The sequence below is a fragment of the Pan paniscus genome, chromosome 6, assembly GCF_029289425.2.
Source record: "Pan paniscus chromosome 6, NHGRI_mPanPan1-v2.0_pri, whole genome shotgun sequence".
NCBI classification, from domain to species: domain Eukaryota; kingdom Metazoa; phylum Chordata; class Mammalia; order Primates; family Hominidae; genus Pan; species Pan paniscus.
In genome coordinates this window covers 120,072,021-120,084,977 of record NC_073255.2, presented here as the reverse complement: position 1 = coordinate 120,084,977, position 12,957 = coordinate 120,072,021, and the positions used below count along the sequence as shown (strand labels likewise).

General features: G+C 48.7%; 1 protein-coding gene across 7 annotated transcripts in view; it reads right to left on the bottom strand.

The window, feature by feature from the left end:
- CUX1 (cut like homeobox 1) overlaps nucleotides 1-12,957 on the bottom strand; it is a 468,328-nt gene that overhangs the window by 210,695 nt on the left and 244,676 nt on the right. For all 7 annotated transcript variants that reach the window (XM_057302918.2, XM_055114738.2, XM_034964655.3 and 4 more), the window contains exon 4: nucleotides 3,468-3,546. In XM_057302918.2, coding sequence (XP_057158901.1) covers nucleotides 3,468-3,546 — 79 coding nt within the window. The remainder of the gene's footprint in view (nucleotides 1-3,467; nucleotides 3,547-12,957) is intronic.

Below are 12,957 nucleotides of genomic sequence, written 5' to 3'. Positions count from 1 at the left end.
ACATCAAACATTCTTTGCTCCCACCATCCATCAATTTAAACTGCAAACTTCAATTCTCTGGCCAGAAATAAAAATTGTGAAGAATATTACCAATATAGGAAAATGCTTACGGTAATAATAAGAATCATAATATTAAGTGAGAAAGGCAGAATATGAATATATACCCATGCTATGATCAAAATTCTATAAAATTTGTACATGTACATGGACAAGGTTGGCTCAGGTAAAGAGCAAACGTTGATGAGAAAAACAGTCTTTTTTCTATGGGAAATTAACACAGAACGTAACTGCAGAGAAAGAAACCTAGCAATGTTTTAAAGTGACTGCCCGGTTGGAAAATTTCACTAGGGAAAAACTGAGGTACAAATTTGACTTTTTGAAAAGAGATTATAGGTTATTTAGAAAACAGCAGCTAGGCTGGGCATGGTGGCTCACGCCTGTAATCCTAGCACTTTGGGAGGCTGAGGCAGGCGGATCACCTGAGGTCAGGAGTTCGAGACCAGCCTGGCCAACATGGCGAAACCCCGTCTCTACTAAAGTACAAAAATTAGCTGGGTGTCGTGACGGGTGCCTGTAATCACAGCTATGTGGGAGGCTGAGGCAGGAGAATTGCTTGAACCTGGGAGGCGAAGGTTGCAGTGAGCCAAGATCACGTCACTGCACTCCAGCCTCTTTGACAGAGTGCGACTCTGTCTCAGAAAAAAAAAAAAAAAGAAAGAAAAGAGATTACATATTATTTAGAAAACAGCAGCTAAACAGTCTTTGGGTCTCTGGCAAAGATGAAGTGAGCCAGTCTTCTTTCGACTAAATCACCAACTGGACAAAGTTCTCAGCTAGAAAACACTCCCCTTCTGGGATCCTGCTCCCAGAAGTGGTAGCAAGAACTTCTTGGAATAGAATGGAGCAGAACCTTCCTGAGCCTGAGGAACCAACAAAAAGTCAAAGAATGAACTCTTTCGAAACACAAAATAAAATTTCTCAAAGCCCAGGTCATGCTTTTTCTGTAAATTCTTTATCCCTGCGTCAGTATGGACATGACATAGTCCAGAGAGAAAATTCTCAGTCACTACCTTATGCACAAGAAAATGCCAGTGATGCCCCTGCAGGCTGCTGATGCCCGAGGGACAGTGCTCTTGAGGCAGGAAAATAGGGTCTGCAGGCAGGGAACCAAAGGCCGATTCACCCTGACTTCCTAGAACTAAATCGAAGGAAAAACCCCCACTTTCCACGCCTAAGTAACAAAAGGACCAGCGTCTACTTCCTTTGCAAACCCCCACCTTTTCTGCCCTGCAGATGGGAAATTGAAAGTACCTTTGATTAGTTGCTTTCTGCAACCAATCAGATGTTTGCAGAGAAGCGTAACTTTGTAACTTCAGCCTCTGATTGGTTGCAACCAACCAGACTGATTGCAGGGCCAAGTCTTCGTTTGCATAGAAGTACAACTTTGTAACTTCAATTTAGCCTCTGATTGGTTACTTTCCGCAACCAATCAAGATGTTTGCATAGGAGTGTGACCTTTATAACTTCACTTCAGCCTCTGGTTGGTTGCTTTCTGCAACTGATCAGACTGAATGAGGGCCAGCACTTCATTTACATGGGGTGAACACCAATTGCCAATGGGAAACCTCAAGGGGCTATTTGGACCTGAGAAGAATCTGTATCTGGGCCCTTGAGCGGCTGCTCAGCCCACTCTCACCCTGTGGAGTGTACTTTCATTTTCAGTAAATATCTGCTTTTGTTGCTTCATTCTTTCCTTGCTTTGTGCATTTTGTCCAATTCATTGCTCAAAACGCCAAGAACCTGGACACCCTCCAGTGGTAACACTCTGATCCATTTTACTGTGAAGGAGCCTCCTCGTGAAGCTCAGTCAGGTTCTTCAGGGAACTCCTAGTCAGATACAAACTCTCACAGAAAACCAAAAGGCTAGAATTTGGAACTAATAACTAGATAAGCTCCTAAGACAGCAAAAGTTTAGAACAAAGCAAACCATTCTCTACGATTAGGCTGTTCCCTGACCCTGTTCCATTTTACAGATGAGAACACTGAAGTCCAGAGAGGAAAAGGAATGTCATCCAGGGAAGGAGAATCTGGGTCTCCTCATTCCCTGTCCGAAGTGCTTTCTGCCATCCCGTGTTTGGTGTGACCTCTATTAATCCCAGCTCCAAGAGGGGACAGCAAAGCCCGTGGTAGACCTGAATCAGAACACAAGTACAGGTACAAAGGAGACCTGAGTCTGCCTCGCTCTGTTAATGTAGCTCTAATGATGTCAATGATATTCAGAGAATTGCTAACAAGGGCAAGTGCACAATTGTAATGGGTGGGGAGGGGAGGGTGGTGGTAATTCCAATTCTTTGCTTGGCAGAAAAAGGCATCAAGTGACTTTCCTAATTTTCTGATCAGCCTCTCTCCAGGGCTGAGCTGGGCCCCACATAGTTATGTCCATCACCTTACTCCAGATTATAAGGCAATCGAGGACCCACAAAGAGGACCAGAGAGTTCAAGGCACTCTACCTGCCTTCTCACTTTTCCAGAATAAAGAATCAGAAGCCATCACCTCTTAGAATGCCTCACAAACATATTTAAATTTTTATTCTTCAATCCCTCTAAAAGAAGAAACAGGGCCAGGCGTGGTGGCTCCTGCATGTAACCTCACAGCACTTTAGGAAGCTGAGGTGGGAGGGGAGGATAGCTTGAGCCCAGGAGTTTGAGACCAGCCTGGGCAATAAAGTGAGACCTCATCGCACTCATTGTACAAAAAATACAAAAATTAGCTGAATGTGGTGGCACGTACCTCCCAGCCACTTGGGAGGTTGAGGTGGGAGGATCGCTTGAGCCCGGGAGGTGCAGGTTGCAGTGAGCGGAGATTGTGCCACTGCACTCCAGCCTGGGCGACAGAGCGAGACCCTGTCTCAAAAATAAATAAATAAAATTAGAAAAAAAAAATAAAAGAAACAACTGATATACTTGGTTGTAGCTGCAAGGATTATCAGTTACCCTCTGCCCATAACCCTTAAGCGAAGGGCTTGTCCAGGGGCCACTGATCTTGGATGACCTGGCAGGGGAGCGGGACACTCCAGGTGTCTTAGTAGGGCCATTACTAAAGTCTTAAAGGTGGCATTGGGCAGTATGAGGGACTTCCACACAGCATACACACATCAGGTCTGCATCTTCTCTGCAGTACGTGCAGGGTTTTATGCTGTAGCCCCAGAGATTTGGATCTCTGCTTTTACGAAGTCATCCCCTAGAGATTACGTGAGTACTTCAACAAGTGCATCCAATTTCCCTCCGTACCCAAAGTCTGGGTTGTGAAGAATTCATGTGTCCTGCACTACCTGGTTTCTTGGGGGGAAGTTGCCACTGATGGTGTATTTATTTTCCTTAGGAAAGCCAAGAAGAATGAGCCAAAAACCCACCAACTCACCAGACACAACGGCCTCCACTGGTGGGCCATTACTGCCGGGGCTTACCTGGGACATCAATCAACCTTTTGTAGACATTCAAGAAAGCTGCTTCAGCTTCCTTGCTTCTTTTACTCAGTGCATCAATCTGAAAGGGAAGGAAAGAAAGAAAAGAAAAACAAAGAGCTCAACATTTGTCAAGAGGTAATTTACAAAGCATTACACATCTAGTGAATTCCCGTAGCAAGGGAGATGCTTGACAACTGGGCTTCAGTCTCTTAGAGGAAATGCCTGCAAACACAAAAGGACCCTGTTCATGAAGGTAAACAAGGGAGGAGCAGAGATTTGGGAGTATGGAGCCATTCACTATACAGCAGGGAACACTGGGTGGGTCTTCCATAGAGAATGGTTTGGCGTGCCCTTCCTGGTCTTTTGTCTTCTCCAAATGCTGACTTAAGAGCCTCGGCCATGTGCTAGACACTGCTGGGGATCAGAGGTGGGTGGGAAGAGACAGTTCCTACCCCCAGAAGCTCAGGGTCTAGGAGGGAAACAGGTATGTAATTAACAAGTAATTAAATCCCTGGGGACATGGAGAAGGGAACTTCAGGCAGTTAAGTTGTGACCTTAGAGCAGAGTCTTAAAAAGCATTTCACCCAGGTGGACGGGTAAGATGCTGCATGTAAATGGACGAACACATTCAAATCCCGGGAGCAAAGAATTTCATAAAATTCTCCTTTTTTTGAGACAGAGTCTTGCTCTATCGCCCAGACTGGAGTGCAGTAGCACGATCTCAGCTCACTGCAACCTCTGCCTCCCAGGTTCAAGCGATTCTTGCCCTCAGCCTCCCAAGTAGCTGGAATTACAGGTGCCTACCACCATGCCAGACTAATTTTTGTATTTTTAGTAGAGACGAGGTTTTATCATGTTGGCCAGGCTGGTCTCAAACTCCTGATCTCAGGTGATCTGCCTGCCTCAGCCTCCCAAAGTGCTGGGATTACAGGCGTGAGCCACTGCGTCTGGCCTATGTGTTCTGTTTTAAGACACTCATTTGCATGTCAGCTTGTGCTCTATTCCTGGAGTCCAGATTAGGAGTCCACCAACACGGCTACAACACACCATGGGGCATAGGGGACCCACAAGAGCCTGCCAGGTGGGAACGCGGATACATATGCAGGAGCTGTGGGTGACGCAGCTGGACAATCAAGTGGGGTGAGATTTTGAGGGGCACAAGGGTGCATGGTGCAGGGAGACCCTCATCACCTGAGCAGCGGTCAGGGTGGAAAGAGCACAGGAGGGGGCAGGGAGGAAGAGACCCCTCGGACGTCACTGCTTTCATCCGAGTGAGATGCGCTGGGCAGTGGTTGTGGGTGTTGAGGAGGAGGAGGGGGCGGCTGGAGAGATCAGCGACACACACAGTTGACGTAAGGCCCAGAAGAACCAGGTGAATCGAGGACGGTCCCGGGGATTCCAGATTAGGCAACTGGCAAGGTTTTGCGATGGTGGCCAGGATTGGTTTGTTTTGTGAACTGACTAGCTGAGCCAGTTTCCTCTAGTGTAGACGTCTGTTCATCAACTATGCTGGACGCATATTCAAAGAGCCTGCCATGGTTGGACTGACTTGTTAGAATATTTAGCTTACCTACACACTTGCTGAGACAACAGATCGCACTTTACAGCCGAAACACGCAAGACTGCACATGTACCAATGTCATACTGGCTCAGGCAAAGGACAGGAAATTATATATTCCGTCTGTCCCCTCCTAGAACTATGCTGTCTCCGATGTTATTACAGAGGCAAAGGATGCGGTTTAATTACAGAGCCTCTCACCTGAGCCACCGGGCAGTTTGTTAAGGGCTGAGAGAGGTCTCCTGATTAAGGATGTGGGGCGCTCAGAACTGGGGGACGATGGCTAGCGGGAGCTGGGCCTAGAAAATCGAACGCATAGCAGCCTAGTGCAATGCAAGCATTTCCAACTTCTAACAAGCTGTGCACCAAGATTCCAATTTGAAGTCAATTGTTTGGAACTCAGACACATTTCCACCCCCCTCAACCCGATAAGATAAGGCTGTGATTCTGGGCCAGGTGTGGTGGCTCACGCCTGTAATCATAGCACTTTGGGAGCCAGAGACAGGAGGATGGCTTGAGCCCAGGAGTTCAAGACCAGCCTGGGCAAAATAATGAGCTATCTACAAATTAAAATTTAAAAATAAAAATTTTACAAAAAAACAAAAAAATTAGCTGGGCGGGGTGGCAATGCACCTGTAATACCAGCTACTTGGGAGGCTGAGGTGGGAGGACTGCCTGAGCCTAGGAGTTCGAGGCTGCAGTGAGCTGTGTTCGTACAACTGCACTCCAGCCTGGGCAACACAGCGAGACCCTGTCTCAAATTAAACAACAACAACAACAACAAAAAACAAGGTTGTGAATTTGGTGTTGAGTAGAGTTTCAGAACAATATGCAAGGACTTTTTTTTGAGATGGAGGCTCGCTCTGTTGCCCAGGCTGGAGTGCAGTGGCACAGTCTCAGCTCACTGCAGCCTCCACCTCCCGGGTTCAAACAATTCTCCTGCCTCAGCTTCCCAAGTAGCTGAGACTACAGGAGTGTGCTACCATGCCCAGCTAATTTTTTTTTTGTATTTTTAGTGGAGACGGGGTTTCGTCATGTTGGCCAGGCTGGTCTTGAACTCCTGACCTCAGGGGTCAGGTGAGATTACAGGCATGAGCCACCATGCCTTGCCTACAAGGACTATTAATATGACAAGACCATGCCTTGTTTTTAAAATAACCCCCTCCCCCATTATTAGCAACTCATGCTCATTGTGTGATCAGAAAAATATCAAAAATATAGAAAAAAAATTTAAAAGTATAATTAAAATCCTCCACTCACCAGCAGGAGTCAGACTATCAGGTCTTTATTTCTATTTTTTTTTCCTAATTATAAAAAAAAAAAAAAAATAGAGTTGTGGTCAGGTGCGGTGGCTCACACCTGTAATCCCAGCACTTTGGGAGGCCGAGGTGGGCAGATCATGAGGTCAAGAGTTTAAGACCAGCCTGGTCAAGATGATGAAACCCCATCTCTACTAAAAATACAAAAATTAGCCGGGCATGGTGGCGTGCACCTGTAATCTCAGCTACTCAGGAGGCTGAGGCAGGAGAATTGCTTCACTTGTACTCCGGAGGTGGAGGCTGCAGTGAGCTGAGATCACACCACTGTACTTCAGCCTGGCAACAGAGCAAGACTCCGTCTCAAAAAAAAAAAAAAAAAAAAAAAAGTTACATGAAATGCAGACACACAGGCAAACAAGAGACAGATGTATTATACATTAAGAGTGGTCTCAGACTGGGGGTGGGTGGGAAGGAGGGGCTGGTGGATGCCAACTGAAGGGTGTGGGATTTCCTTTTGGGGTGATGAAAACATTTTACAATTGTCTGTGGTGACAGCTGTGCAACTTTGTGAATATCCTAAAAGTCAATGAACTCCAGACTTTAAATGGGTGAATTATATGGTATGTGAATTATATCTCAATCAAGCTGCTTAAAACGCGTGTGTGTACGTACGTACTTGAAATCAGCCTATACGTAAGATAGTGTGTTGTGTTTTCTTTCCCTGTCGTATCATGTATCTTTCTCAATATCTATTACAAATTTTGGGAACTGTCTAAATGGCACTGTTTCAACTGTACCTAAGCCCACATATTATAGATGTCTAGAGTAAGCAACGGATTTGGAGTTGCTTCTCCAGATGAATTGGAACACTCCCTGGGGCTCTTCTAAGAGAGGCAGGTGGGTAGCAGAGTCTGTCCAGGAAGCTGGGCAGACACCCTGGCTGCTGTCCGTACCGCTTGATGGCCACACAGAGGCTTCTCTTTCTGGCTTAGGATCTGCCTAGGGAGGGCCCCTCACTTCCGAGGTATTCCGACTCAGGGTACCGGGTGGCTGCGTCTCCTGGAGGCAAGGGCTGGGATCTGGAAGGATCCTGAACTCTGTCCTCCTGTCTCCTGTTTGGGTTATTCCCCAAGATGTGGGGTTTGGTAATTTGCACGGCACACTTCGGGGCTATAATGGGTTGAATTGTGTCTCTTGAAAGATGATGAAGTCCTGACCCCCAATACCTGTGAAGGTGACCTTATTTGGAGCTAGGGTCTCTGCAGGTGATCAAGGTAAGGCAAGGTCATTAGCCTGGGCCCTCGTCCAGTTGGATCCAATAAGGAGGAGAAACCTGGACACAGAAACAGACATGTAGACAGGTAGGATGTCACAGAGCGATGAAGGAGAGACTGGGCTGATGATCTACAAAGAAGAAGATGACCAGGAAACCACCAGAAGCTGGGACAGGGACACAGTAGATTCTCCCCTACAGCCAGCAGAAGGAACCAGCCCCGTGGACATCGGGGTTTTAAAACCACTCCACTGAGCCGGGCGTGGTGGCTGACACATGTAATCCCAGCACTTTGGGAGGCCAAGGCAGGTGGATCACAAGGTCAGGAGATGCAGACCAGCCTGGTCAACATGGTGAAACCCTGTGTCTCTACTAAAAATACAAAAATTAGCTGGGCATGGTGGCAGGGGCCTGTAATGCCAGCTACTCAGGAGGCTGAGACAGGAGAATTGCTTGAACCCAGGAGGCGGAGGTTGCAGTGAGCCGAGATCACGCCACTGCACTCCAGCCTGGCGACAGAGCGAGACTCCATCTCAGAACAAAACAAAAAAAAAACCACTCCACGTGTATCCATGTCATTTTATATAAACCGGCATAAAAACCAAAAACTCCAGTGTTCCTCCACTCATCAGAGCTGCATCACAGGGACCACGACTCTCAGTCCTCTCCCCGTGCCCTCTTCCACTAACACAGGGAAATTCCAGCCCAGTCCTGAGGAACACGGTCAGGCCGATGAGTTTAATGAATTCAGTATGCAAATGGACCATGAGGTTTCTTAAAAGAGATGACTTAAAAGATCCTTTTCTAAATGATAAAGTCCCCTCCGCTCCGCAGACAAGAATGGGCCTCAAGGCTGGGCGCAGTGGCTCAGGCCTGTAATCCCAACAATTTAGGAAATGGAGGCAGGAGTTTAAGACCAGCCTGGGCAGCAGAGTGAGACCCTATCTCTACCAAAAATAAAAATTAGCTGGGCATGGTGGCATGCACCTGTAATCCCAGCACTTTGGGAAACTGAGGTGGGAGGAGGGCTTGAGCCTAGGAATTCAAGACCAGCTTGGGCAGCATAGTGAGACCCTATCTCTACAAAAAAATACAAATTAGACAGGCACGGTGGTACACGCCTGTAGTCCCAGCTCCTCGGAGGCTGAGGTGGGAGGATCGCTTGGGCCCAGGGGTTCAAGGCTGGAGTGAGCTATGACTGAGCCACTGCACTCCAGCCTGGATGACCAAGTGAGACCCTGTCTTTAAAAAAAACAACCAGAATGACCCTGAAGTTGGAGTTTAGTCCATCCTCCCTCTGCAGCTCACCCAGTCTGTGGTAGGTTGTCCCTTCGTGTGACTTCCCTGCTGCAGCCAGTGACTTCCTAGTTCCGTGCTTTGCTTACTTGGAACACCCTTCGCTAACCTCTCCGTCCACTCAAAACCTATCTATGCTGCAAGACCCAATGCACACATCACTTCCTCCAGACCTCGAGCTGGGTTCCTGGGCTGTTCTGAGTCTAGAGGGAGGGAGGGAACCTGGGCTTTGACTGCCAGCCCCACCTCATCTGCATGAGGAGGGGACAGCAGCAGCCTCCAGGGGCTGGACGAGTCACTGACCTACCCTGGCAAGGGCCCCAGTACCAGACACAACACAGTGACTCTGCCACACAGAACAGCTTCCCCCCAGGTGTCCACATGGCTACCAGCCAGGAAGAGCATCCGTGGGAGGGAGGGAGGAAGGGACAGTGTCCTGCTCACCTTCATGCCCCCCACACACCCGCCTGACTCCCTGCAGGGAGCTCAGCCCATCCACTGCATGCCTTGAAGGTGCAAGCCAAGGCTTGGTAACACAGCTCCCTCTGAGAAGGGGAGGGATCTGTGAATGAGCAAACGTCTAAGGCGAGGTCTTAAGGCAAGAATTGCTGAAGAGAGAATCCTAGGCTAGAGTTCCAGCTCCCTCGTGCCTGCCTGCACGTTAGCTTGAGGTAGGTACCGTGCCCTTAAAACCATTTAGAGCCGGCACCGTTGCTCATGCCTGTAATCCCAGCACTTTGGGAGGCCAAGGTGGGAGAGTCGCTTGAGCCCAGGAGTTCAAGACCAACCTGGGCAACACAGCAAAACTCCATTTCACACACACTCTCACACAGACACAAAACTATTTGGAAGAAGCTAAACCAGGACGGATCTAGAGACGGTTAGACACTGGCCTGCGGCCTTGGGTAAAACCTGTCCTGCTCTGAGGGATCAGCCTCTTTTTCAGGCTCACCTCCTGCCATGCCTCACACTCCTGCCACACCCAGTCACTCCCAGTTCCCAGAACACATGAGCAATTTCCCCTCCGCCTGGAAGGCGCCTCCCAGGAATGCTACCCTGATCTGCAGGCTCAGAGCAGCTCCATCTCCCAGCCGCGGCCCCTCCCACCACCACCTGGGGCTGTCCTGGAGTTCTAGGATGACAGATAAGGCTGCCTGACTCAGGGATACTGAATTCCTGGAAAACTAAGCTGTAGCATCAACTGTTTTTCCTCCCGACCACGGGCACGCACAGTGGGTGTTTAATATGCTTTTAATATCTTCCGCAATGGCCAACTGCATGGTCTGCAGATGTGACCCAAGGGTTCAGGAATCCAGGTTTAAATATTTATGAAAATGCTCAATATGTAAAGGGTTCTTGACAAGGCACGGTGGCTCACGCCTGTAATCCCAGCACTTTGGGAGGCCAAGGTGGGTGGATCACTTGAGGTCAGGAGTTCGAGACCAGCCTGGCCAACATGGTGAAACCTCGTCTCTCTTGACTAAAACTATAAAAATTAGCCGGGTGTGGTGGCAGGCGCCTGTAATTCCAGCTACTTGGGAGGCTGAGGCAGGAGAATGGCGTGAACTCGGGAGGCCGAGCTTGCAGTGAGCCAAGATCGTGCCATTGCACTTCAGCCTGGGTGACAGAGTGAGACTCTGTCTCAAAAAAAAAAAAAAAGAAAAGGAAATACTTAATATGTAAAGAGTTCTCTGTGTAGTAAGCATCTGTTTTGTGTGCTGTGAGATGATGACAGCCACTTGGCTGGCAGTAGCTCCTGGGAGGTGTCTTTCTCCACTGTACACACCCAACAGCGCTCTCCAGCTGTCTTCCTGCAGTGACCCGCACATCTGCACTAATGGCTGCTACTGGATTCCACGGTTATGTTTTCAGCAACATCACTTTCATAAGGTTGAGTTGTTTTTTTTTTAATGTAGTGTTACATTTATTTATTTATTTAGAGATGGAATCTCGCTCTGTCACCCAGGCTGGAGTGCAATGGTGCGATCTTGGCTCACTGCAACCTCCCCGCCCAGGTTCAAGAGATTCTTCTGTATCAGCTTCCTGAGTAGCTGGGATTACAGGTGCCTGCCACCATGCCCAGCTAATTTTCGTATTTTTAATAGAGACGGGGTTTCTCCATGTTGGCCAGGCTGGTCTTGAACTCCCGACCTCAGGTGATCCGCCCTCCTCGGCCTCCCAAAGTGCTGGGATTACAGGCATGAGCCACCGCACCTGGCTAAGTGTTACATTTAAAGACAAATGTGTAGTGCAGTGGCTCACGCCTATAATCCCAGCACTTTGGGAGGCCAAGGTGGGAGGATCGTTTGAGTGCAGGAGTTCGAGATCAACCTGGGCAGTATAGCAAGATCCTGTCTCTACAAAAAATAAAAAATTGGCTGGGTGGGTGTGGTGGTGTATGCCTGTGGTCCCACCTCTTTGGGAGGATCCCTTGAGCTCAGGAGGTCAAGGCTCCAATGAGCTATGATTGCACCACTGCACTCCAGCCTGGGTGACAGTGAGACCCTGTCTCAAATAAAATAAGAGAAAGACAAATGTCTATAGGAAGGTATTTTAATCTAGCTCTCAATCAGTATCTGCTTATGATAGTATAAAAACTCAGTCTAGGTTTAGAAAACAAGTTCATAGAAATCCACCAGATCTCTGAGATATGGAAAGGGTGAGAAAGTGCCCAACCATGTGAGTGCCAGCACGGCTGTGCTGTGGGTTCCCGGAGTCACATGGAATATGCTGCTGCCGCTCCCAACTACCATCTAGGCTCCCTGGAGGAGGCATCACACATCTCTGCCCACTGCCACGTGACTTGTGGTGTAACAGCAACTTCCCCCTGGGTGCTTTCCCTCCTCAGTGATGTCAGGCATAGCCACATGAAATGCTTTGGCCAATGGTATGTAAGTGATGGTGTCTTATCTGAGCATTAAGATTTAAGAGCCAGTGTGCTCCCTCCCTCTGCTGCAAGGACCTTATAGGACCTACTTCCTCCACTGAGATCCTAGAATGAGGACCACCCATGGGGCTGGGGCACAGTCACAGCCAGCCCCTAGTCAACATGACACATGAACAAGAAATGATCTTTGGTTGCCACAGGCCACTGAGATTTGTAGCAGTTTGTTTGTTACTGCAGCATAATCTAGTAAAAGCTGATGGTTACAGATCTCAAGAGTTGGCCATATCTCTAAGAGAGTAACATACAGTGCCGGGCACAGTGGCTCACTCCTGAGCTCAAGTGATCTACCCGCCTCAGCCTTCCGAAGTGCTGGGATTACAGGCATGAGCCACTGTGACCGGCCAAGAAGTGCTGTGTATTTTGAAATAAAAAAGGCTCATCTCTCCACTGCACCACAGGGGCCTGGCCATGCCCATGTGGTAGGCAAGTCCACGCCACACACAGCCAAGAGCCTGGGCATGCTGTTGGCACATGAGGGTTTGATTTCCAGCTCCAACATAAAACAGGTGCTCTGCCTGAACCATTGAATTAACTTCTCTGGGCCTCAGTTTTATCATCTGCAAAGTGGGGAGATACATCTTGGTTGCTGTCAAGATCAAAGCCGTGGCAGCCCTTGGAAAACAGTGAAGGAACCGCCGTCTCACCAGCTTCATTTCTCAGACGCAGAAACCCACCAAGTTACTTGGACCCTGGCTCCTGGCCCCTCCTAGCGATATGATAACATCCAGCATTGCGCACTGGGGCTGGGGGCCACATGGTCAATGGAAAGAGTGTGTGGTTTGATCAAAAGACAGACTTGGGTTTGAATCCTAGTTCCAGCACACACTGGCTGGGTGACCGGGAGGCAGGTTACTTAAATGCTGAAGTCTTTGGCTGGGCACAGTGACTCACGCCTGTAAATCCCAGCACTTTGGGAGGCCAAAGCGGATGGATCACCTGAGGTCAGGAGTTCGAGACCAGCCTGGCCAACATGGTGAAACCTGTCTCTACTGAAAATACAAAAATTAGCCAGGCATGGTGGTGGACACCTGTAATCTCAGCTACTGGGGAGGCTGGGGCAGGAGAATCACTGGAACCCTGGAGGCGGAGGTTGCAGTGAGCTGAGATCATGCCACTGCACTCTAGCCTGGGCTAGAGTGAGACACAGTGAGAGTCTG